Source organism: Colletotrichum fioriniae (genome assembly GCF_027942845.1).
Source record: "Colletotrichum fioriniae strain IMI 355084 chromosome Unknown scaffold_7, whole genome shotgun sequence".
NCBI classification, from domain to species: Eukaryota; Fungi; Ascomycota; class Sordariomycetes; order Glomerellales; family Glomerellaceae; genus Colletotrichum; species Colletotrichum fioriniae.
This window is the reverse complement of record NW_027076843.1, coordinates 421,867-445,210: the sequence shown is the minus strand read 5'-3', so window position 1 is coordinate 445,210 and position 23,344 is coordinate 421,867. Positions and strand designations below refer to the sequence as shown.

The 23,344-nt window shown below is 54.4% G+C and overlaps 4 protein-coding genes across 4 annotated transcripts; 3 read left to right on the top strand and 1 right to left on the bottom strand.

Moving 5' to 3' along the window:
* Nucleotides 1-1,011: 1,011 nt before the first annotated feature.
* Nucleotides 1,012-3,984, bottom strand: srs2 (ATP-dependent DNA helicase srs2; the record flags this gene model as incomplete). Its single annotated transcript, XM_053190828.2, has 1 exon — nucleotides 1,012-3,984. One exon carries the CDS (start codon nucleotides 3,982-3,984, stop codon nucleotides 1,012-1,014), a length of 2,973 nt encoding a protein of 990 aa, XP_053051746.2.
* Nucleotides 3,985-5,904: 1,920 nt separating this feature from the next.
* Nucleotides 5,905-7,642, top strand: N0V96_006314 (uncharacterized protein; the record flags this gene model as incomplete). Its single annotated transcript, XM_053190829.2, has 2 exons — nucleotides 5,905-5,908; nucleotides 6,096-7,642. 2 exons carry the CDS (start codon nucleotides 5,905-5,907, stop codon nucleotides 7,640-7,642), a joined length of 1,551 nt encoding a protein of 516 aa, XP_053051747.2.
* A 3,845-nt stretch (nucleotides 7,643-11,487) lies between these two features.
* On the top strand, nucleotides 11,488-14,488 carry CPH2 (Clr6 histone deacetylase associated PHD protein-2 Cph2; the record flags this gene model as incomplete). Its single annotated transcript, XM_053190830.1, has 2 exons — nucleotides 11,488-12,333; nucleotides 12,386-14,488. 2 exons carry the CDS (start codon nucleotides 11,488-11,490, stop codon nucleotides 14,486-14,488), a joined length of 2,949 nt encoding a protein of 982 aa, XP_053051748.1.
* Nucleotides 14,489-17,065: 2,577 nt separating this feature from the next.
* On the top strand, nucleotides 17,066-19,484 carry N0V96_006312 (uncharacterized protein; the record flags this gene model as incomplete). Its single annotated transcript, XM_065757675.1, has 4 exons — nucleotides 17,066-17,692; nucleotides 17,741-18,271; nucleotides 18,327-18,839; nucleotides 18,888-19,484. 4 exons carry the CDS (start codon nucleotides 17,066-17,068, stop codon nucleotides 19,482-19,484), a joined length of 2,268 nt encoding a protein of 755 aa, XP_065613592.1.
* Nucleotides 19,485-23,344: the final 3,860 nt, after the last annotated feature.

Sequence of the window (23,344 nt, the reverse complement as noted above, 5' to 3'; positions counted from 1 at the left end):
GTGTAACATTTATTGCCATATTTATACAAGGTGGTGGTAGAAATGATTGACCTCGGGCCTCTCTTCAAATACGAACGGATCCCTCTCAAAATAATCGTCAGCTCGCAGCAGCATCACTCATCCTCCCCCTTCCCCTCCCACCCCAAAATCTTTCGGCCCAAAGTTATACCACCCATACATCTCGACGCTCGCAATCACACAAAACCCCGTGACCAGCCAGAACCGCGCTCTGGGACTCGAACTGATATGTCGAAGATTGAATGCAGGGATCTCAATTATATCTTCTCGTCCTGCTTTGTTGCTGTTGCCGTTGACGTTATTGCTGCTGCTGTTTTTGCCCTGTACAGTGCCGCCGGCGGTCCGGTACGGCGTGGTGGAGAAGGCTGCGCGATGGAGCGCCCGGCTCCGGAGGCCTCCGGGGAGGATGAGAGCTCTTGTTGCGATACGAGTTGTTGCTGCGGACATGGCTCTTGGCTTATGTCGGGTTCCTGGGAGGCTTGGTTCTGAAGGAAATGAGAATGTAGGCTTGTTCTTGAAAGAGAGCTGCTCTTGTATTTTGATTCATAGCATCTTCCAGATAGCTTCGTTGGTCACATTGCGCTGTTCTTTTGGCGACTTATATCCTCCGCCCGCCGTTATTTACGACCCGAGCGTCTGCCATATTTACGAAGGATGCGCTGGAGTCATCGTAAAACGACATGCCTAAGCGTGAAGGTGGCACACCCCAGCCGACTGCACCCGGGAAAAGTGGAGACGTGCCCGTCAGCTCGGAGGAATAATGCCATGTCTTAGGTATGTCGCGAGGACTTTGGTTTTCCCTATTGGGCTTGTATCGAGCCTATCACTAGAGCCAAGTGCCTGAGGTAAGCATTTCTACAACCAAAATGTTCCATGTACAGATCTAGTGTTCTCCCATCATCATACTACAAGGTATGTCCAGTCAACACCTGAGCAACGCCGTGCCCACAGTCAACGCCGCAAAAGTCCAAGCAAGAAGCCATGACCATACCCTCATGATCTGTTAATCGTCAGTGGCTTGAAGGGCTTCCTCAGCCGGTCTATTGGCGCAAGGCCTCCTTCCTTCTTCAACGCCGCCGGCCGTTTGAATCCCCCAAAGCCATTCGTAGTCGTGGTCGTGTGTAAGCAGCTCGCCGGCCGTTCCCGGACCGGCGGTGGCTCGTTCATGTCTTGATTCTCCTTTTCGGGAGACTTTGCTCGAGGCGGGGAGCTCGAGAAGTTTGTGTAGTGCTTCTTTGGCCCCGCGGTGCCTTCGAAAGCTGGTCTTACTGGTTTAGCGGGCATTCTCCCCTGTCCGAGTCGGTGACCGCCGAGGCCTGGCTCAATGGCATTCACAGGACGCTGCGCTTGGTGCAAGTTTGGCAACTCTGGAAGCTCTTGAGCAACCGATCGTGGCTCGGGAGCTGCTGGACGATGTGTTGAGGGATAGGATGTATCCGATAAATCGGATTTAGTCCTCTTGACGAATCCCAGAAGACTTCGCTGATCGGCCGGCCGCTTCGACGTTCCCTTCCTAGGCGCGACGGACTTTTGAGGCCCAGAGTCGTTCTGGTGAGCGGATGCGGCCATCTCCCTTGCAGCAGCCAGCATCTCCCGTGCCGCGCTTGCAGTCGTAAAGCCTGGCAGAGTGAAGTTGGAAGCACTGTCCATTGTTGTAGATGTGTGCCAGGTGGGTATCGGCTGGGAATCACCCTCTTCTGATGCTGAAGTTGCCTGTGCCCGAGGGCGTCTCTGTGCCCAGGGCATGTTTCTCCCACCCACACCTCTCTCGCCAAAGGAGTCTTCCGGATCTTCGGGCCACAAGTTGTCCTCGGGCCGTTCCATGGGCGGCAGTTCCTTGTACACCTTGTGTTGCGTTGGCACGACTTTCTCCCTTCCAAGAATGCGCCCCATCTCCTGAAGGATCCCGGGCTCAAAGGATGGACCGGTTTTCCTAAAATACGGATGAATCTCTGATGGGATGAAAGGCGATAGCTCAGTACGCTCGCCTCCGTTTCCTCCATTCTGCGAGCTGTACATTGGGCAACTGAGGTAAAGGAGTGTTTGCGCACGCGTCATGGCCACATAGAGTAGCCGACGTTCCTCGTCGAGATCCTCGGACCTCGAGTGTGGTATGGATCCATTGTATACTGCTGGTACAAAGACAATGGGCCATTCAAGACCTTTGGCTGCGTGGATAGTTGAGATGGTTACAGTCGGCTTGTTCTCCGCATCTCCCTTTTGCTGCGCGTCCGACGCCAAGGAGACGTTTGCCAAGAAACGGCCCAAGGCGTCATTTTCTTGCACCTGCTGGACTCCATCGATCACTGGAAGACGATCCTCCTCTGCTGTAGCGCTCAAGTCTCGCATAAAATCGCCCGCCAGACTGATGAATTCCTGGACGTTGGCCCATCGCGTCTCGTGCTCTTCGGGGTAGTTCTCCTGAAGGTACTTCTGGAAGTTGAGCTGTGAAAGCAGATTATGGATGAGGTCGACCAAGTGGTAGTATGGACTCCCGGCTGGGGGCTCTTCGATCTTCCTTCTGATCCCAGAAATCAGTCGGAGAAGCTCTGCGCTAATCTTCTGCTCCATTGCCTTTTTGATATTCGTCTTTGCCTGGCGCTCTCCGCGGCAATGCTTGTTTAGCAAACCCCAAATACTGAGCTTAGAGTTCTCGGCTTCCTCAAGAAGGGACTTGATGGTTGTATCTCCAACGCCACGGCGGGGCACGTTGATGATGCGGGCCACTGCGTCGTTGTTGTCGGGCTGGTGAATGACGCGTAGGTAATCAAGAATCACCTTGACCTCAGCGCGGTCATAGAATTTGAAACCGCCAACCATTTTGTAGGCAATGCCTGCTTTTCCTAGAGAAGATTCGACGTGCCTGGAAAGCGATGCCGACCGTAGGAGAATGGCTACATCGTCGTAGGTCAGCATCTTGCCGGCCATCAGCAAGGCTCTCTTGATTTCAGACACAATCCATTCGGCCTCCACAGCTGAAGACTTGAGTCTTCGGAGAACTGGTCGTGTGCCTTTGTTGTGGATAGGTAATAACACTTTTTGGTAACGCTTCTTGTCTTGCTGGATAACCTTCAGGGAAACATCCAGGATTGCTTGCGACGAACGGTAGTTTTCCTCTAGGGAGATCTCGTCCGCTTTAGGATAGTCCTTTAGCAGACGGTATAGGTTCTTGATTTCGGCGGAACGCCAACCGTAGATGCTCTGGTCCGGATCTCCCACGATGGTAATTCGTTCTCGTGCCTGAGCAAATAGCCTCATGAGTTCGTACTGAATGCCATTGGTGTCTTGGTACTCGTCAATGAGCACAGCCTGGACATTGGCAACGCAAGAAGGGTGCTTCCGAAGTAGCTCCACACATTTAGTCAACAAATCGTCGTAGTCAAGCAGATTCGACCGTTCGAGGTGACTTTGATACTCTCGAAAGCATGTTTCCAAGTCGCGGTTTTCGGGTACTGGTTTGCCGTTCCGTTTTACTGGTGCCTGATTGTCACCTCTAGCCTTCTTCTTGCTGATCCATGATCTTGCAGCAGGAGGATCGACTGATAGCTGTAATCGTTTGCATATTCTCTGGATAATGGCTCTCGAGTCTCCATCGTCGGCAATGGCGAACTTTTCATCAAGTCCTATACGCTTGCCATAGGCAGCCAGGTAGCGGCGAGCAATACTGTGAAATGTACCGAGGACAATCTTCCTTCCCCGGTCATCTCCAAGGGCCTTGCAGATGCGCTCCTTCATCTCCCGTGCAGACTTGACCGTGAAAGTGGCGACAATCATGTCAGTGGGCGCATATCCAACATTGTCCACAAGCCAAACGACACGGGATGTCAAGGTGTGTGTCTTGCCACTTCCAGGGCCAGCCAGGATAGCGACAGTGGCATTCTTGGACGTGACGGCGCGACGTTGTGCTGGATTCAACGTCGCAAGGATGGATTCGGCCGGACCTGGGGCCGAACTTGACGAGTTCATTGTCGTACGGCGATCATTGGCGAGGAAGAGAAGTGAATTGCAAAGATTGGTATACAGAATGCAGTCCAACAGTGAATGCTCCGCTTGATTATCGCTTCCCAATGAAGAGGGTCGCGTCCTCAGGCTCTGTTGACGCGTCTAAAGTTCTTTGACCGTGGCACCGGCACCCAGGTCAACATCGCGGTACCTGTGTACCTGGCACGACATCAGGTGATCTCTCACGTGGAAGGCGGCCCCTGACAAGGATACCTCGCCGCGCACGTGCATCCGCAGATCCGCAAAGCTCCGCGACCCACCTGTAGCTTGCACTGAGGCAGCAGGGGAATACTCCCATACCGGACCGCTAAACTCTCGTCGATGGCTTCTTTGTTTTTGCGACTTAATTCACGAATTCAAAGTCACCCACTGAGACATGAACCACGTATTCTACTCAGCCACTAGGCGACCCGACGATTCAGTTTGGCTTCTTCCGTTGCTTCGATGCTCCTCAAACGCTCAGGCAAAAGAAGCCCTATTGCGGCAATCATCGACAGGTTTCAATAGGCGGTGCAGTCACACTGCTCTCGGATCCGGATGCATTCGCCGACGTTTTATCGGTTGAGCTCCGCGGGGTGAACACCACAGCCCCCCTTCCTCTAGAGTCTATGCCAAAACCATTATGCGTGGCGCTGATTCGACAAGCTGGCTCTTGGTTTTTTTTTCTCGATCAAGAGTCCCATCCCGCCGTTTCCATCACACCCAGACGTGCCAGACCGGCAACGACCGGCTGGAAGTGTGTAAGGAACCACGGAACGGTCCATTGGGCAAAGCGAATAAGCATCGCTCGGACAAAGTCTGTTCTCCTTATTGTTGCTTTGATGACTCGCGAAGGGTTGTTCGCTACCCGCCGAAAGCGAACGGACAATCACCCGTGCTCGCCCAAGGTTTTCCCTTCCGTCGTGAATGAGAAACAGGAGCAACTCAACTTAACGGGCAGAAACAAAAGTCAACGTTCCATCGGTCGATGTCGCTCGATGGGAGAAGAACAGCGTCGGTCCTATCACGGTGATGAGGTTGCGATCATCACGCTTTAATGCTGCCCGCAATGTGAAGTCACACTTGAGCAGAGATCCCATTCGAGGACGCCTGTGATGCGATGCTCCAGAGGGCAAGGCCAGTGCAATAACGTTGTGCCCTATTGCAGCAGCTCATGCGGTCAGAAAGAGATAGTGATGGGGCCAACGCAGGGATGGCCTTCCCGCTGCCGGGACTTGGGCCTGGAAATGGGGGACTGGATTCGCTTTGCATGTGTCCCCTTGGACAGGTCACAGCAGTCGAGACTGGAGAAGACTTGAGAGACAGGATGAGAAGCGAGGACGACAGGCGGAACCACCTGAACAGCTGACCTGGGAACCGCTCCTCTTTTTTCACCACTGTTCACGACAAACCACGGTGATTCCGACTCTCAGTGGTCAACCATTTTGGGGCCATGACAGGGCATGGCAGGGCATGGTTTATTGCCCTGCGAGGACGAATTGAGTTGCCAGAGTTCTTGTTGAACGACAATGAAGGGTGGCACGGCGCGGGGTTGGATCAACTTGGATGTGACGGAGCAACCCAATCATGCCCCCGGCAGCCATCCTCGGCGCTTACGGCCCCCTGCCATCACGTCGATCCGTCCAACCACATCCCGGGAAGCCCTTGATGCTCCCGCCTCCTCTGCAGACGACATTAATAGCCACGAGCCATTTTGGGCGCTATTTTATCGACGCCATCATGCAAGTGCGACCGCTTCGCAGGCGTCGTACCTGGGTGTTCAGCAAGTCAGAGTCCAGAGCACACGGTCAGCGCCAATCTCGACGCACTGCCGAACCTCACCAGCCGCTATATACCCTTTGTACGCCGCATATCCGTGCCTTTCCATGTAACTTCTCCATCACAATGTGTTTCGGACCCTCCTCCAGGAGGTAAGATCATCAAAGCTGGATTTGACTTTTAAAAAGAGTTGCGGTGTCCTCACCACCTCACCATGAAACCCGTCCAAGCCCTTCTTAACTCGTGTCCTCGACTTCACTTCTTGACCTTCGTTCTTTACTTCTTCTTTTGCAGCAGCAGCCACATCACACTCGCAGCCCCGTCACCGTCTGTCCTGGAGACTCGCAGCAATAACAACCCGTTGAACATTGATTGGGATCCCGCACCATCACCAGAGGACGGACCGCCAGCATCTGCAAACGCTCTCAGAGACCCTGCATATCTCCCTTACCAGATCGGCGCCATCGTCGGTTCCTACGGAGTATCATTGGTGCTGGTCGCCGGTTTGTTGCTCGTACTATCGAAAAGACGTCGTGAGGCCCTCACTGCCGGTGACGACGAGGTGAACTTTGAGGGTGGACTCGAAGAGCCACTTGACGATCCAAAGTCACCCCCAAAACTCACCCTTGAGGTGCCGAGTTCGCCCAGGAGCATTCCCCGGAGTCCCGTCCGCAACTTTTCGTATCCCGGTGCCGAGGAATACCAGACTCCGGAATATCCAACTCCCCAGACCCCTTACGTCAACCCAACACCAACGTCAACGCTCCAGGCGCCCGGAATAGACTTTACCGTTGACCAGAGAATCGTCGCCAAAGACAAGAAAATGGCGCAAACGCAACTTGAGGAGATGTACAAGTACGTGATGGAGCAGGAGGAGGCCAAACTGCAGGGCATCAAGCTGGAAGGATCGCCGGTACTCTCGGCCAACCCTCAGCTACCAACACCGACGAATGCCAGCTTTAGCAAGTCGTCCCTGAGGAAGGAGAAGCACAAGCCAGGCAACCTGAACCTGGCAGAAGAGAAGCCAGAGAAGAAGCAGTCGAGAGCTTCATCCATCTTCTCGGCGCTGCGTTCTCCCAAGAAGGACAAGAACGTCCGGGGTATTAGCATTTCGTCACCCATCATGACGCCCATGACAGGAACTTTCCCGAGACAGGAGGCCCAAGAGATGAACGCCATACCGCCGCGGCAGTACGCGCCGCCCCCGCCACCCCCGGTGCCCATGAGCCAGATGCAGATGCCGTACGGAGTACACCAGCACAACGGCCAGGTATCACCCGTCAGCCCGGATCACTCTCCGGAGAGCACCCAGAGCATCGACGAGCGGATCGGCGGCCAGATCCCCATTGGCCACGTTCGCAAGCCGTCGGCGGCGCCCTCCGAGATGGATCCCAACTCGGCCGTTTCAGAACGGTCGACCGCGCCGCTCATCGGGCTACCGCAATCCCCGAAGCCGGGCGCCCGATTCAGCTCCACACTACCCTCGTCCCCGAAGCCGGGATCCTCGTTCCAGCTCCCCGCCTCGCCCCTGCCAGGAGCCGGGTTCCGGTCCAAGGCCCCTTCGGCAGTCCGCACTGGCGGATCCCTGCCTCTGCGCGCGTACGAGCCCGCGCTCAGCTCGCCGTCGCTGGCATCGCAGACCACCAAGCAGACCGTGTTCACGCGCACGGGACCTCTGTCGCCGTCGGGGGCACGCACGCCGGCTACCGGCATGGCGGTGCCGTACTCGCCTTACCAGCCTTTCACGCCCTGCGTGCCCATGACGCCGTCGCTCATCACTAAGGCTGACCGGAAGAGGATGAAGAAGTTGGAGCCCAAGACGCCCACGTTGGAGATGGTCAGGAGTGATGATGACATCTGGTAAACTGGGTTTGCTGGGCAGGTTTCCGGGAAGTTAGAAAAGGAGAGTACGGGATAGGGGGGCAAAATACCCATATAGACTGTGGATAACGCAAAGCAGGGCCTGGCGGGCGACCGTAGGGTAATGTCATGATGAAATGTTTTCTTTTCCCTTTTTTGGAAATGGGATGAAGAAGAGGGGGATAAGAAAGAAAGAAGGAGGAAGAGAGGACGAGACGTTTCTTGGCGCTGTCTCCTGATTGGATCTTAGTTCTCTTCCATCGGATTTTATCGCATATACGCAAAATACCATTTTACATAGCAAGAAAGGGAAAGATGAGGGGTTCCGGTTCAACGATCAGAGTTTATGACAAGAGTCAGTACGCGCAGGACAGAGAGAAGATGATCTGTCATGCCCTTCTCTCTGGAACGAGACGATTCCCGGATAGCATCCAGGTATTTAATGATTAAGTTTTATTTTCTGCCCTCCTTCTTGCTCGCATTCTGCAATGATGTACGGATATGCAATTCAGGGTTCGTGCCATGCGTGTCAAGGACGAATAGGCGTTTCAGATGGTGAGTTGAGGGATTGTCTCTCGTGTCTCGGATGAGGGAGGGGTAATAGGTAGCACCCAGTTGGTTCAGTCACCGTGGGAGACGAGGGAGCCAAACAGCGAGTGTTGATCGGCAGGCAGGGGAAAGGTTAACTCATGGCTGTCAACGTCACCAGTGAGGGGGGCAGATATTGTTCAGACTTTAAGCAGTTTTGCTGGGTCTCGAGGAGTTGCTGAAGACGTTGAAGCACGAGGTTCAACGGGCCGGAGGGATGGTTAGAGACCAAAGGCCAAGCAACCGTCAAGCGTGTTTGCGGGGTGCCTGGGCGGGATGCTTGGCCTTTCTACATTCTTGGTGGTGTTGTGGCAGGCTCAAGCAGGGTGAGTCGCAGCCATGCTCCATTGTGAGACACTCACTGAGGCGCTGGATGAGAATCAGAAGGGCGAGGTGTGTGCAAAGGTGTGGTGGATGGGGGGAGGGACTGAGTGTGAGCACTGAGAGTGAGAAGCAGAGACAGACAGGCACACACGCACACTGGCGAAGACACGGTCCACAAGTCGAGGACACGGCCCTGGCCTGGAAAAGAAGCATGAAGCACCAGAAGGACCGTGACGCGCGCGCGCTTGTGAGGGGGAGATAAGGGACATATCCGTACACGAGAAACACACCTGAAAGTTGAAAGAGCGCAAGAGAAGAAAAAAAGCGAAGAGAGACAGAAACCGAGGCGCCACCGGTGAGCAGGGTGATTGATAGTGGAAAAGCCACAGCTGCTTTCAGCCTTTCAGCACTGGAGATATTGGAACTAGCAAGCTCTACTAGCTTACGGCTGATGTCTCTCTCGAGTCTCAATCTAGTGAAGGCCGCTGGGGGCAAAGTTTTCTTTTCCTTTCTCTTTCTTCAGGCGTCTTGCAAGTTTGTTGTGATTCGGCTACCCAACGCTACGGCGAGCGCCGGTGAGTCTTGGCCCATCGAGGGTCGAAGGTGCGGACTACAGTCTAGAGATAGGTACGGATACTTTGAAGATCAATAACAACTGAAGGGAAACGGGGGGGATCGCAAATGAAAGTGTGGAGACGTAAAAAGGCTAGGGCAGAAAAATGCCCGTCGTCATCATGGGACACCCATCGAGCTGAGCTGGCGTTTGGGTGGTGATCCTGGCTGGCTGGTGTTTGTGATGGGGAGGAGCTGAGCACTTGAGCTGCCTACGAGTACGGATACAGACGAGAGCCGATGATACTTTTACGTCGGTCGGGACGGATTTGTGAGCAGCGCTTGCAGCACCTTACCTACTCGAAGTCTGCATTGGAATTCCACAGGAATTGAAGATTCGGTATCACGCGATAGTTTCGGTCCGTAACCGTAGACAGTATGTGGAAGCGTTGGGCTATCAAGGCGTTCCCGGCTCGCGGGTGGCCCCCTCTCATCCGAAGGGTGAACTCTCACACACTTCTCTCACTCTTGACTTGTCCCTCATGCCTTTTTTTTCCCAGTTCCTGCGCGTGCCACGGCGCAGTGTTTCTTGGCGGTAAGTGGCGTTTCTGGAGTGGGGAAGCCTGGAAGATGAGCGATGCGTACCTATGGTGAGTGAGTAACAAGTGAGATTATGTGTGAGAGGAGAATGAGAGACGCTTGTCACTAAGAGAGTCACAGAGGGCGGCCGGCGCGGTGTTCCTGGTCCCCCGGGGCTCCATGACCAATCCCATCCGGCATTTCCCAGCGCTGATCCAAGACTAAGACTGCGCTGTGCCAGACTTTTGGCGTCCCACATCGTGGTGAGTGAGACTTGCGAGTGTGAGTTCTTTGCTCATCTGCCTTCCCTGGCCTGGCCTGGCCTGGCCTGGTGCGCTTGGATGAGTACCTATTGAGTGATGCCCGAGGTAAGGTCGGTACCTGAAGGGGAGTCAGGGCGGGCGGGCGAGCGGGCAGACGGGAGGAAGGTATCGTCTCATATTGAATAACGTGTGAGGATACGTACTTGCTGTCAAAGTGCGAGTGGACCTGCCCTGAAATGCCAGCCGGCGGGATCATTGCCGGCAGCCGTCAGTATCAAGATTTAGGAGCACTTTCCCTTAACACATCATGAAGCAGACCTGGCAAGAAGGAAGTGTTGGTGGCAGCATCCCGGGTTTGCAGGACAGCGAAGCAGGGACGAGTCGGCGCCCGCAGTACTTACGAAGGTACATTTGATGGTGGTCAAACCGAAAGTGGGAAGGAGTCGGTACGGGCAGCCAGCGGGCTACGGGTCGTAGAAGGTGCCTACGACTGGTCCTTCCTGCATCGAGTCTAAGGGTAGGTACGATCCACGGATGATTGGTGGCAGCCTGTAGGAACCTAGTGAGGAAAGCACCAAGGTACGGAGTACTTGGTACGAATACGTACCTAACGAGATGGATCATTGGCAAGGACGGGCAGGGACGGGTGGTGGTCTGGGCTCCTGCGGTTTCTGGGCTCATATCAGGCGTGGTTTCTAGATAATCGTACGATGCTCCCCCGTTTCCTTCCCTCCTCCCAATTCTCTGCTTCCCTCTTTCGCTCTCCTTCGACCCTCCCACCCGATTTCGATTTCGATTTCGATTCCCGATTGCCTGCCCTCCACCCATTGACTGGCACTGTCGAACCGCAATTGAGCATCTCGAATTCTTCGACAGAGTATCCGTACAGACAAGCAAAGTACGACTACAGAATAACCTCTCTGCACGTTGAGTGTGCATGCATCGGAAAGGAACATCAAGCAAACCACCGAGTCCCCCGACACACACAACTTGACATCCCCGCCCCTCTTCTTCTTCCCTCCCTCGACGCTCGACCTGCAGCCTGGCCCTGAGAGTAGTGGCCCACCCCCAGCAAGTCCCGTCAATTCGCTGCGTCGCATCCGTGAGAGGAAAAATAAGGCACCGCAAAACCAGACCAGCGTCATACGACTTCGACCCTCTCGCTTGTTTTGCCTCTGGGTCTCTCCGTTCTGCCTCCCGGCTGACACCACTCTTCCATCCCCATCTGTCCATCGCCTTCTGCCGACAGTCGTACGACCAGACATTCTTCCCGCTCAGCACCACGCCGCTGATTGCCGTCAATTGATCTCGCATTCCCGATACCTCACTACCTCACCCAAAAGACACGACCAATCTCTGGCCCCTGCGGCCTCGTCCACCGATCCCGTCGCTGCTCGCCGGCCACTCACATCGAGTCCCGCTCTAGATTCCGGGACCTGGCCCCCATTCCCAGCGCCGAGCGCACCCAAAGAATCCCAGGCCCGTCCCGACTTCGATGAATTGAGCATCAGCCCATAGGTGCATATTTTGATCGCTCTGCAACATGGCGGACCAGGATCCCAACGCCTTATTTGGCCTCGACGACTCGAACCTCGGCGTGCCCCCGTCGTTCCTCGACGACTCGGACGGCCAGAACGTCAAATCTGACCGAACTGGATCCAGCATCGCCAACGACAATCAGGTCTACTACGACGCAAACAATTGGTCCTTTCAAGACACACCCCCGTACGACTCCTACAACATTGCTGCCGTCACCACCGCCGCTGGCGCCACTCCTCTCTTCCAGACTGCCGCTCCGTGGGATTTCTCTCCGAATAATCAACACCATCAACACGGCCCTCCCGCCGTCACCTCCGGTCTTGATCACTCGACTCTTGCCCAGGCTGGCTTCTATGCCGCTCCCACTCCCGCCCCCAACAACCAGCAATCCCATCGAGGAGGCCAACCACACACCCTCCCGCAAGAGACCCTGAGTACCCTGACTCCCGCTCAGCAGGAAAAGCTCAGAAATATCGCCATGCCCGCCCATCTTCAGTATCAATCTCCCAAGAGCGAGCCGAGCCCCGGATCCGCCACCAGCGACCACAAGGCAGCAGGACTGTCGTCTCCCGATGCCCACGACTCCAGCAAGGCCAGCAGGAAGCGCAAGTCTTCGGCTGACGTCGATGACGATGAGGAGGAGGATGAAGATGGTCAGCCCATCAAGAAGACGGCCCACAACATGATTGAGAAGAGGTATCGCACCAACCTCAACGACAAGATTGCCGCTCTTCGAGATAGTGTCCCAAGTCTGAGGATCATGTCCAAGAGTGCCAGGGGAGAAGACACGACCGAAGACCGCGAGGAACTTCATGGCTTGACGCCAGCCCACAAGCTCAATAAGGCTACAGTAAGTCGAAAAGCCAAAGTGCTCTAAGGGGACATCTGACTGACAATCGCAGGTTTTGAGCAAGGCCACCGAGTACATCCGTCACTTGGAGAAGAGGAATAACCGTCTCTGCGACGAGAACCATGCTATGCAGAACAGAATCGCTGCCTTTGAGAAGCTTTTCATGGCTGGCGCGATGAATGGCGCGATGAGCCCTCTCCAGCAACCGCCGACTCCTATGCAGTACCCACAGGATCAGTACATGAGCACCCCCATCGGAACGCCGCGTGGGGAGTCTGCACAAGGCATGATTCCTGTGCCCGACGACATGAAGCGTATCATTTCTGCTCAAATGGCGGCTGGCCAACCTTACCCCATGCCACAGCAAAACTATCGCGGAAACCCCAACGTCATGCGACAACAACAAATCCAGCAACAGCAGCAGCAGCAACAGATGCAGCAACAGGGACGATGGGGCAACAGCAGCCAGTACTTCGGCAAGTTGATGGTCGGCTCGCTAGCCGGCCTCATGATTGTCGAGGCTGTGCGAGAGAACGAGCAGAGCAACGATACGCCCGAAGGCCGCGGTCTGTTCGCCCTGCCCATCCAACTGCTGAGCTATCTCGGATCGACTTCTCACATGCACGTTGGCGGCTACTACATCTCTCCTGCTCAGATCATCTCACATCTGAAACTTTTGTTTTTCCTCGGCACCTGCTTGTGGGTCTTTGTGCCCTCGCTCTTCGTTCCATCTGAGGGGAAGCCCAAGAAGGCGCAACGTCTTCGGGAGTCGCTTCAGGCCGCTGGCTCCGTTGCATCCCCGATTCACGTCCGTCGCCAAGCTTGGTTGACTGCTATTCAGACCGTCTGGGTTCCCCAGCACAACTTCTTCCTCGAAGCTGCCGCTCTGATCATGAAGACGATGAAGCTGAGCATGCGCAACGCTATCGGTGTCCACGGCTACCAAATGCTTACCGGTCTCACTGAAGAACAGGAGGCTGCCCGTGTGAAGGCCTGGTCAATTGCGTTGGATGCCCAGCTCGCAGGAGGCGATGTAGAGATCAACAAGAGCCGACTGACCCTTACCCTCCTGGCTTCAGGCACCCTTCCCGATACCCCCTCTAGACTGATGCTCAAGGCTCTTCACGTCCGTGTCCTTCTCTGGGATCTTGGCGCCAAGGGACTTCACAACATCGTCGCCAAGAAGGTTGCCCGGTCCCTCTGGAATGAGGCGAGAAACCAGAACCGTGTCCTTTCGCAGCTGCGCCGTAACTCTGAGCAGGTCGACGATGATCTCCCCGAGCACCTGGCCGCCCTTATCGAGCAAGAATGCGATGACGTCCTCAACAACAGCGTTGTCCAGCGAGCCTACAACCTGGCGTGGAACTTGTCAACTACCGAGGGCGTTACTGAGCACAATGACGGAATGGACACCGTTGTCGATGATCAGGCCGTTCGATCCCCGCTGGATGCTGTTGCTGCCTGGTGGTCGAGCCAGACCATCCAGCGTGCCTTGATTACCAGTCTCGAGGCAAGCAAGGATGATGGTGATGCCCCGAGGGTAGTGTCAACCTGCTTGACCACCGCCCTCAAGACTTCTCCTATCGGCTCCGGTGTGCAGGCGCGCGCTCTGGTGGCCCGCGCTGTGCTCGTTGACGAGAAGCGAGGAGCCAATATTGCCGCCGCCCTCCAGAACATTAAGCCGACCAGCGAACAAAAGTCCCTGAGCAAGATCGCCGCCATCATCGACTCGTCGTCTACCGCGCAATCGCCCGACGTCCAGATGGCGCTCGACTGTGCCATGGCCATTGCCCACCTCCAACGTGCCAAGCTGGCGGCTGTCCCATCTCAAAAGGGGTTCGGAATCATCGAGAAGATTGCCCGCCCCAGCGCTACCGCCAACATGTCTCTCCTTGGATGCACCGCTCTCTTCAAGCTCATGGAGGAACTTTACGCACAACAGTCGTCTTCTGACAACTTCAGCACATCTCTTGAGCGCGTCGCCGGCAGTCTCCGTATCTGGATTGGCAGCGCTCCTGGCGAAAAGTGTGGTCTTGAGCAGGACGTCCGTCACAAGATGGTGGACCGCTGCCTCAGCATCACCAAGAGCGTTGTCGGTATGGAGACTGACACGGGCTACGGTAGTATGAGCGAGTGTGAAGAAGATGGGTGCTGACGGAGGTGTATGTGTTGTGGTATATTTAGAGGCGGTATCTCCCCTTATTTACGTACTTACTAGATGCATCTTATTTCCTTTCTATTGTTGTACTTTCTATGGGTAGGGCATGGGGCTCGGCGTCACTATGGGGGAGGACGTATGTCTTGGACTGGCGTTTATTTTGCAAGGAAAGCAACGAGACTTACGGCTGGAAAAGGATGGGACCAGCGGATTTTGCATGAGCAGAGACGGGACGTCGCATCTGACTGACATTGAACTCCTGCGCGGACTGTCAAGGAATGGGATAGGAGAAGGAGACGGACGGTACGGTCTGGGGATATATACAAGTCGGCTCAAAAAGTTGCGATGGAAAACTTTCTCTTTCTCTATAATACGCAGGCCATGGGGCCTGCCATTATGTAGAATCAATATCGACGATGTGTTCGTTGCATACACTACTGATGTGTTATCTGGAGAGTTTGTTCGTGGGCGACGGTGAGGCGCAGTGGGGGTGGATGGAGGGCATCCTGGAGCTATGCCCTGTTGCAGCCAGCTGTCTCCGTGAGGGTTGCAACGAGGGGTATGTCACTCCGTCATGGAGGGCATAGGCGACTTTCCTCTTTCAATATAGGTGGGTTGTTACTATGTACACTCTGCTCAAGTCATCGACCATCGAAATGAATAAGGGGATTAGATGAGAAGGAGAAAGGAAAGCATGCGATATCTGGTGTTTTTGGGGACGACGCTGACGTTGATGGTGTTTTCTAGGACCACATAGAAAGACTTTGGATGGGACTGGGCAGTGTTTAAGAGGAGACACTGCCCTGGGGAGAGGGTAAGGATTGGATTCAGAAGGGCCACCGGTTCATCATACGGTAAGGAAAGAGATGGGCCGAATTGGATGGAGAATCAGTATTGAGTAAGTACTCTTTCTGCATTTGCACACCTTGAAGCAAGGGAAATGGAAAGGCCAAGTACATCGAAGTGCTGCAAGTTTATCAGTGTCTCTCGGTGCGGCAGTCAAGGGAATGAACCCGCTTTTTGCTCCCTTAGGCACACGGCAAGGGCCCTGGGCTTCAGGTGATACTTTAGGTACGTCTCCACCTTTCAAAGGTGCATGAGACCGGGACCCCCCAACCCGGCCAAAGATAGGTACCGGCACGTTAAACACGACAACGACAACAACAACACACTGCACAGGATGGACCTTGGCACCCACCAGTACCACATAGGTACCTCACGCATTCAACAAGGGACGGATAGCTGAGGTAGGGAGATGGGAAGTCACACAGTTCGACCTGCACTAAACACACTAGAGAGTGCTAGCAGCAACGGTCGCTAGTTTTATCGGATCCGAACCGTCAAACCCAACGTCCGTCCGTCCTTTTCCTTGTCCCGCCCGGCACATGATCGCCTGAATGGGAACGGCGACAGGGCCTTTTGCCAGGTTATCGAGAGAGGTTGCAGCAATGGCCTGCTGGAACGGGTCTCGAGTGCCGCCCGACATGTGAGTTGTTATCGGTCCCTTGAAGAGTACGCATACCTTAGCAAAATGGATATCTGACTCCCATGTCTATCAGTCTATCTACAGAACTATACGGCGGCTGGCAGCAATATTGGACTGCCAAGTCATCCCACGCTTCTGATTCATCTCGATTTCGAAGCTGCCTTATCATCCAAAACTCTAGCATGCTCTGCGGCTGAGTTTCGACGACCAAGTCCAAGGCGCTGACAAGTGCCAAAGCTGGGGAAATGTCTTGGAGGCGGGTGCTTAGTCTTGTTGTTTGCCACGAGCTGGACGCTTGTTCGAGCAAAGCATCTGCGAACACCCCCCGACAACCCAGCTCGCGCTGCTCATCCTCCCTCTGAGCATCAAATCGGAGCCCATCCTGCCGAGGGGAATACGCCCTCCCTCGCGGTCATCGCCCTCCAAAACTCCAAAAAGCTAGCATTGGCCTGCCCAATGGCGATAGCAACTGACCCCAAATTGCGACTCCCCGCATCCTGATGGCAACCACACCACAATCTTCAAATCCAATCAGATATCGACATCACCGGGCGCCATGTGACGCAAGATTGCATCTGGCAAGGGCGAATGCTCATCTCTCAGACTGGCTCGTCACTTTTCTAAGAGACGCGAGAGTTGACCGCTTGCTACCTCGCGTGCCTCGCTCCCTTCGCTGGCCCCCTCAGGCTTTCTCTTGCCCTCTCCGGTCTCTCTAGCTCGCTGCTCTGCCCTGATTTCCCATCGAGAATCGAGTATCGATGGCCCCCCTGGCCTCTCCACTTGGGAATACCACCTGCCAGCTAATCAATGTTGCGCAGCCCTTCAGGAGACACGGACAAATCATCGCGTCCGAGCCATCGGCATACTTTCCTCTTCCCGTAGGACCGGCATTATGATGGCCAGGTACCCGTCCTGTTTGTTAGTCAGAAGCTCGGCTAGCTCACAGGAGCTTCAAAGAACATGGAGGGGAAGACGAGGTCCACGAGCCACGAGCTCGTCGAGGCGGGCCATAAAAGAGCGGGTGACACGCCATGTTTGCCCGCAGTTCTCAAGCTTGGAAGCTTGAGTTCACAGACTGATTGCCCAAGATGCCTCGCCACTCTCGTTCTGGCCTTGAGATGCCTAGACGCTCGTTCTTCGCCGTCTTTGCTTTGATTTCGTTCGTGCTGCTCGTCACCGTCAGTCTCTCCCAGCTTGGAACTCGACAAGGTGCCACCCTCAAGTTTGAACGCAATGCCGACGGAGAGTGGCATGCCAAACCCAAGACGCGTGCTGCGGCGGGCGACAAGTACCTCCTCGGTGTTGGCAAGGCTGACATCACTGGTCCCGTCGTCGAGATTGGCTTTGCAGGGTACGCTGATCTGAGCCAGGTCGGAACCGGCTTGAGACAGCGGATCTACAGCCGTGCTTTCATTGTCGGGGATGTGAGCAAGCCGAGCGATCGGTTCGTCTATCTTGTGCTAGATACCCAGAGTGGCGACACGGCCGTTCGCGAGGGCATCCTCGAGGGCGTTGCAGCTCTTGGTTCGGGATACTCCGTATATAACAAGAACAATGTTGCCGTGACCGGGACTCATAGCCACGCTGGCCCAGGAGCTTGGTTCAACTACCTCCTGCCGCAGGTCACTAGCTTGGGTTTTGATAAGCAGAGCTACCAGGCTATTGTTGACGGTGCAGTTCTCTCCATCAAGAGGGCGCACGAGTCTCTACAAGAGGTACTGTGGTCATCTTCGAGAGACTTGCCAATTGACTAACACTCCCAGGGATACCTCGACGTCGGAACCACCGAAGTAACTGACGGCGCCATCAACCGCAGTCTATATGCCTACCTCAACAACCCCGCGGCAGAGAGAGCCAAGTACAGCGCTACCACCGACACGACGCTGACGCTCCTCCGCTTCCAGCGCGCGTCTGATGGCAAGAACATGGGTGTACTCACCTGGTACCCAACCCACGGCACCTCGATCCTCCAGAACAGCACACACGTAGCGGGCGACAATAAGGGCGTCGCGGCGTACCTTCTTGAGAAAGACCTCGCGAGTGACGCGGGCGCTGCACCTGGCTTCGTAGCTGGCTTCAGCCAGGCGAATGTGGGTGATACCACGCCCAACGTACTCGGCGCCTACTGCGATGACGGTTCCGGCCAGCAGTGTAGTCTGGAGAACAGCACCTGTGCCGACGGCAAGAGCCAGTCGTGCCATGGTAGAGGCCCCGCGTTCCAAAAGTTGGATCTGGGGATTTCGAGTTGCTACGAGATTGGACGTCGTCAATATGCCGGTGCCAAGTCTGTCTATGTAAGTTGTAATCCTGATGCAGGATCCAACGTAGCTGATCAGTCCTCCTTTTCAGAATGCCCTGGCTACAACTTCCACCCCTGTTACGGGCACCAGCGTCAAGTCCTTCCACTTCTTCCAAGACATGTCATACTACAAGTTTCCACTTGCAGATGGCACCATCGGCCAGACATGCCCCGCCGCCCTCGGCTACTCCTTTGCCGCGGGAACTTCAGACGGCCCCGGCGCTTTTGACTTCACTCAGGCCGACTCTGGCACCCCCGATGCCAACCCTCTCTGGGCAGTCGTCTCCGGTCTTCTCAGGACCCCCAGTGCAGAGCAGGCTGCTTGTCAACAGCCGAAGCCTGTGTTGCTGGACGTTGGTGAAATGAGCACCCCGTATGCTTGGAGCCCCAATATTGTAGACATTCAGATGCTGCGTGTTGGACAGCTGGTCATTGTCGTTGCGCCTGGTGAGGCTACAACTATGAGTGGGCGGAGATGGAAGGCTGCTGTCAAGGAGGCTGCAAAGAGTATTCTTCCTAATGATCCTGTTGTTGTCCTCGGTGGTCCCGCCAATACCTATGCCGTAAGTTTTGCGAGCTTCCTTCTTTTCATAGTCACTGACAGTTCCCAGCACTACATCGCCACCCCTGAAGAGTACGCTATTCAGCGGTACGAGGGCGCATCTACCCTCTTCGGACCCAATACTCTCCCAGCCTACATCAACCTCACCGTCTCCAACATCGCCTACCTCTCCCCCTCCTCCACATCCACACCCGCAGCAGGCCCCTCCCCTCCAGACAACCGCGCCAACTCTCTTTCCTTCATCACTGGCGTTGTCGTAGACGGTGCGCCAGCAGGCCGCTCCTTCGGACAGGCCATCGGGCAGCCTTCGTCGTCGTATACTCGCGGCGCGGTAGTCAACGCCACATTCCAAGCCGCGAACCCGCGGAATAATCTCAGACTCGAGGGGACGTACGCCGCGGTGGAGCAGCTGCAAAGCGGGAAATGGGTGCAGATTAGGACCGACGCGGATTGGTTCCTCGTTTACACTTGGACGAGGACAAATTTCTTGCTTGGGTATAGTGAGGTTGTAATTAGTTGGGAGACTGGGACGAGTGATGGGGCTGGACCGGGGACGTATCGGATCAAGTATTATGGTGATTCGAAGCCGTTGATTGGGAGCATCTCGGCTTTTGAGGGGACGAGTGGGAATTTTACGTTGATTTAGGGGAGGGTCAGAGGGGTTGGTGATGATTATGGATTATGACGGTGGAGTTTTCGTAGTGATGAATCGTAATGTCCTTTTCACATGAATGCCTACTGCCTTATTTCCTTCAAGTTGAAGCTGAGTCTTTCCAACACTTGTTGGACAGCCCGTCCATCTTGCACGACGAGGCAGTCACATTCGAGTACGTACTTCTCCATACATTCAGCAGGCGGCCTATCATCACTCAGCCTGCCTGCAGTTGGAACCACGAGGGCTCCTCAAGGATAGGTACATAAGCACCTCCCACCCCTTCACCCGAATTCATCCAACGGGCTACACTCTCTATTCGCATCCACCTCACAGCCTGATTGCAACGTGTTTCTGGTGAGTCCACTGCCAGTTTCATTTTCTTTCAAAGTGAATTATTGGTTGACCAGGCACTGGGCCATTTCAAATCCAAGCAGCCTAACATGGATTCCGAAGAGTCTGAAGAATTTTACTCCTCGATAAACGATGGCCTCTGTGACGAGTGCTATAATGCTGTTGTTTTTTACGACGGCGGCGACGAATTCTACGAGGGCACGAACCGTGACGATGAGGCTACCCTGCGACATTCTGAGGAGGGAGGCGATATCATTGAACTGGATTCTGAGCGCTATTGGAATGACACACTACCCGACTTGCCTATGATGGCTGAATCCGCTGCTGCTGGGTGCCGTATGTGTGGTTTCCTTCGGGAAGAGCTCATACGACGAAACATAAGCTACGATGGCGATGTCTACATCGATGCGGTATACTTATATGGTGGACCAGCAGATATTGCCGATATATTTCCTACTGATTCTGGCTTAGTGTTCTGGAGGTGTTGCGTTTTTGCGATTGAGGGAGGGCATCAGGTCGCAGCTCTGAACTTTGGAATTGAGACTAACGACGGTAAGCTGGGCATTTCCCAACCTTTCCCGTTATAATTCGACCCTAACAACTTTTTGAAAGATGTATTGCGTCAATGGTTAAGATTAGGCCTGAAGCGCGCACCAGAGCCTTTGGATCCTCAAAATGTTGGATGGCTTCAGTCGGAGCTCTGGCGCTGCGAGGATGCATGCGGCCACCCCAAAGCAGCACCGCCATTCCTACCCACGAGGCTTCTTGATATGGGAAAGAGTGATGAAGAGCTCCCCCGCCTAGTTGTCGTTAAAGACATGCTCAACTCACGCGAGATTGATCATGTCAGGTATGCGACACTGAGCTATTGTTGGGGTCCCAAGGCCGACACTCTACAGCAGGCTAAAACTACAAAAGAAACGTTGTCAGCTCATTTGAAAGGGATCCCGCTTAGTTCCATGAGCCCTGTTGTCCATGACACAGTTAGAGTCTGCAGGGTGCTCGGCATTCAATACCTTTGGGTTGACGCTCTTTGCATCATTCAGGAAGACAAAGCAGATTGGGATCGTGAGAGTCATATGATGGGCAAGGTGTACTATTCTTGCTTGGTGACTATTTGCCCTGTCTCATCGCGGTCTTGCATCCAAGGATACCTCGGACCACGGCCTCAAGGTCTCGACGTCGCTTTCCAATCATCACATCACGAACATATCAGGGGCACCTATACGCTAGTCCACTCTTCTACCGATGTTGACGAAAACGATGACAGGTGGCCTCGTCCCGGGCCACTGGCAGTAGATCTCAACCGCTCCTCATGGGAGAAAAGGGGCTGGACTTTCCAGGAACGACTTCTTTCACCTCGTTTGATCATGTTCGGGTCTTCTATGAGCTATTTCGCATGTGAAACCGTTGCGATATCAGAGACTGGGTACCAAGTCATCAATACCATGCAATCATCACTACGATCTAGGTTGGAGAAAGCTTTTGGAGAAGTGGGTGATGAGATGAATCACTCGGCGAAGAGCATAAACAGGTTATACGGCATTTGGGATGAAACCATCATTGACATCACAACTAAGATCTGGACGTTTCCTGAGGACACTTTTGCCGGAATTGCTGGCCTTGCCCAAGGGTTCGCGGCGATCACCGGCGATACATATCTTGCAGGCTTGTGGAAAAATCATTTGCATCAGCAGCTGCTTTGGGAGAGCTCACGGCCGAAGACATCCGACTTGCCCTCATTCGTGTATAACTTGCAGCACCCAGACCCGTACATCGCGCCCTCATGGAGCTGGGCATCGCAGAAAACCTACGTCGAAGAATTTTGCCAACCACATTATACAGCTCCAAGTGGGAGCGAAGTGTCTGCATCGACATCATCAATGGTAACACAACAACCGAGCCACATCTGCCCTGAATTTTCCCTCACAGACTATCACATTGACCTCTTAGGCAATAACCCCTTCGGCCCTCTAAGTGGAGCTTACCTTCAACTCAAGGGCAAGACGTGCCCATTCCCGTCGAATGTCGAAAGGAAGGCCGTTGGGCGTCACGAAGACGCCCGTCCGTTATACTCGCAATTCTCTAGGGGGGTCGGGACTTGTGTCTTTGACTGGTCCGTAGGCAAAACCTCGATACAAGCGCCAGAGAGTATGTCATTGTTTTTGGTGTCGAGCTGCTGCTCGGCAACAGTGAATTGGGAAGACCTGAAATATAAGGCGAATTGTGACGACGAAGACTTTGACGAGTGGATGCCAAGTGAAGCGGAGGTTGGCGGTACGTCGTTTCCGAACGGTTATGAAGACATCGACATGTGCCGATACTGCGCGGATCCGACGCACAAGCGCACTGGATATGGCCTTGTGATCCACCCTGCGGAGGAGCCTGGATCATATGTGAGGGTTGGAGTCTTTGTGTTGTTTGCACATAAGGGGGGCATGGACCTCTTCCACGACGAGGAGGAGATCAACCTCGTGTAATATCCCAACTCTATTGAGGCAGTTTGTACACGTATTCACGGAGAGCAACATGAACCGGGATCTCACGTGTCATAGAGACCCATTCTGCGGTTATGGCAATGGACCTTCCGCGATGACGGAAAACAGGCTACTAGAAAGGTACGCTGAGGGTTTGCAGCACTGTGCACATTTCAGCGGAGCTTGATGAATGCCCGCTGGAGCTACCTCACGATGTATCTGATTTGTGTGAGAAAGTGGTCGTGTCTATGCTCGCAAGAAGGATTTCATATCGAGTAGGCCTGCTCGTCACATGTGTTACGGTCTTGCTTGGCAGAGGGATTCGCTGCAGGGGTTGATCGATATCGAACCGCAAACGGCGTCTACGCGCGGAAGAAAATGTCCGCGGAGTCTTATGATGGCCATATCATCACATTCATCAATACATGAGACAGAGTATATCTGCCAGAAATGAGAATGGAAGGGACATTACCCATAGGGTATCCCACCGGCGACCTCAGAGAACGGAAGGGGAGAAGACGGGAAGGGGCATCACCAACATCTCCCCTCGCTAGCTAGCACCAGCCTGGTGTTTAGACCGCTTTCATAGAACGATTGATCTTCTTCATGAACCGAAACACGTCTGTCACTTTGCAAGCCCACTGTCTCTCTTTTTGGAGGTGTTTGATCATTCCTCTTTCCCCAATGATCCTCTTAGCAGTTGAATCCTGGCGTGTTTAGCGGCCCGACGGCATCGGTCCGCCCCTCGGATCTTGTAACTCCAGTCAGCGAACTGCAAACAGGGATACTCACTTGCCTCTGGGCCCTTCTAGTTCGACGTCTGATTGGGATGTGAGATAGCCGTTGGACTCACGTATCTTGTAAGGTGAGTCAAGAGATTGGAAACAACCGCCCCCCCGCATTTGTTAGTTTCGTTTTGGGAAGACGATCGCTGTTCGCACCATGTCTCAGTCACAGCTGAGCAAACATCTCAAACATCAGGACTCGCCAAGCTTGCGTGGCTTCGGATGCGATAGCTGAATT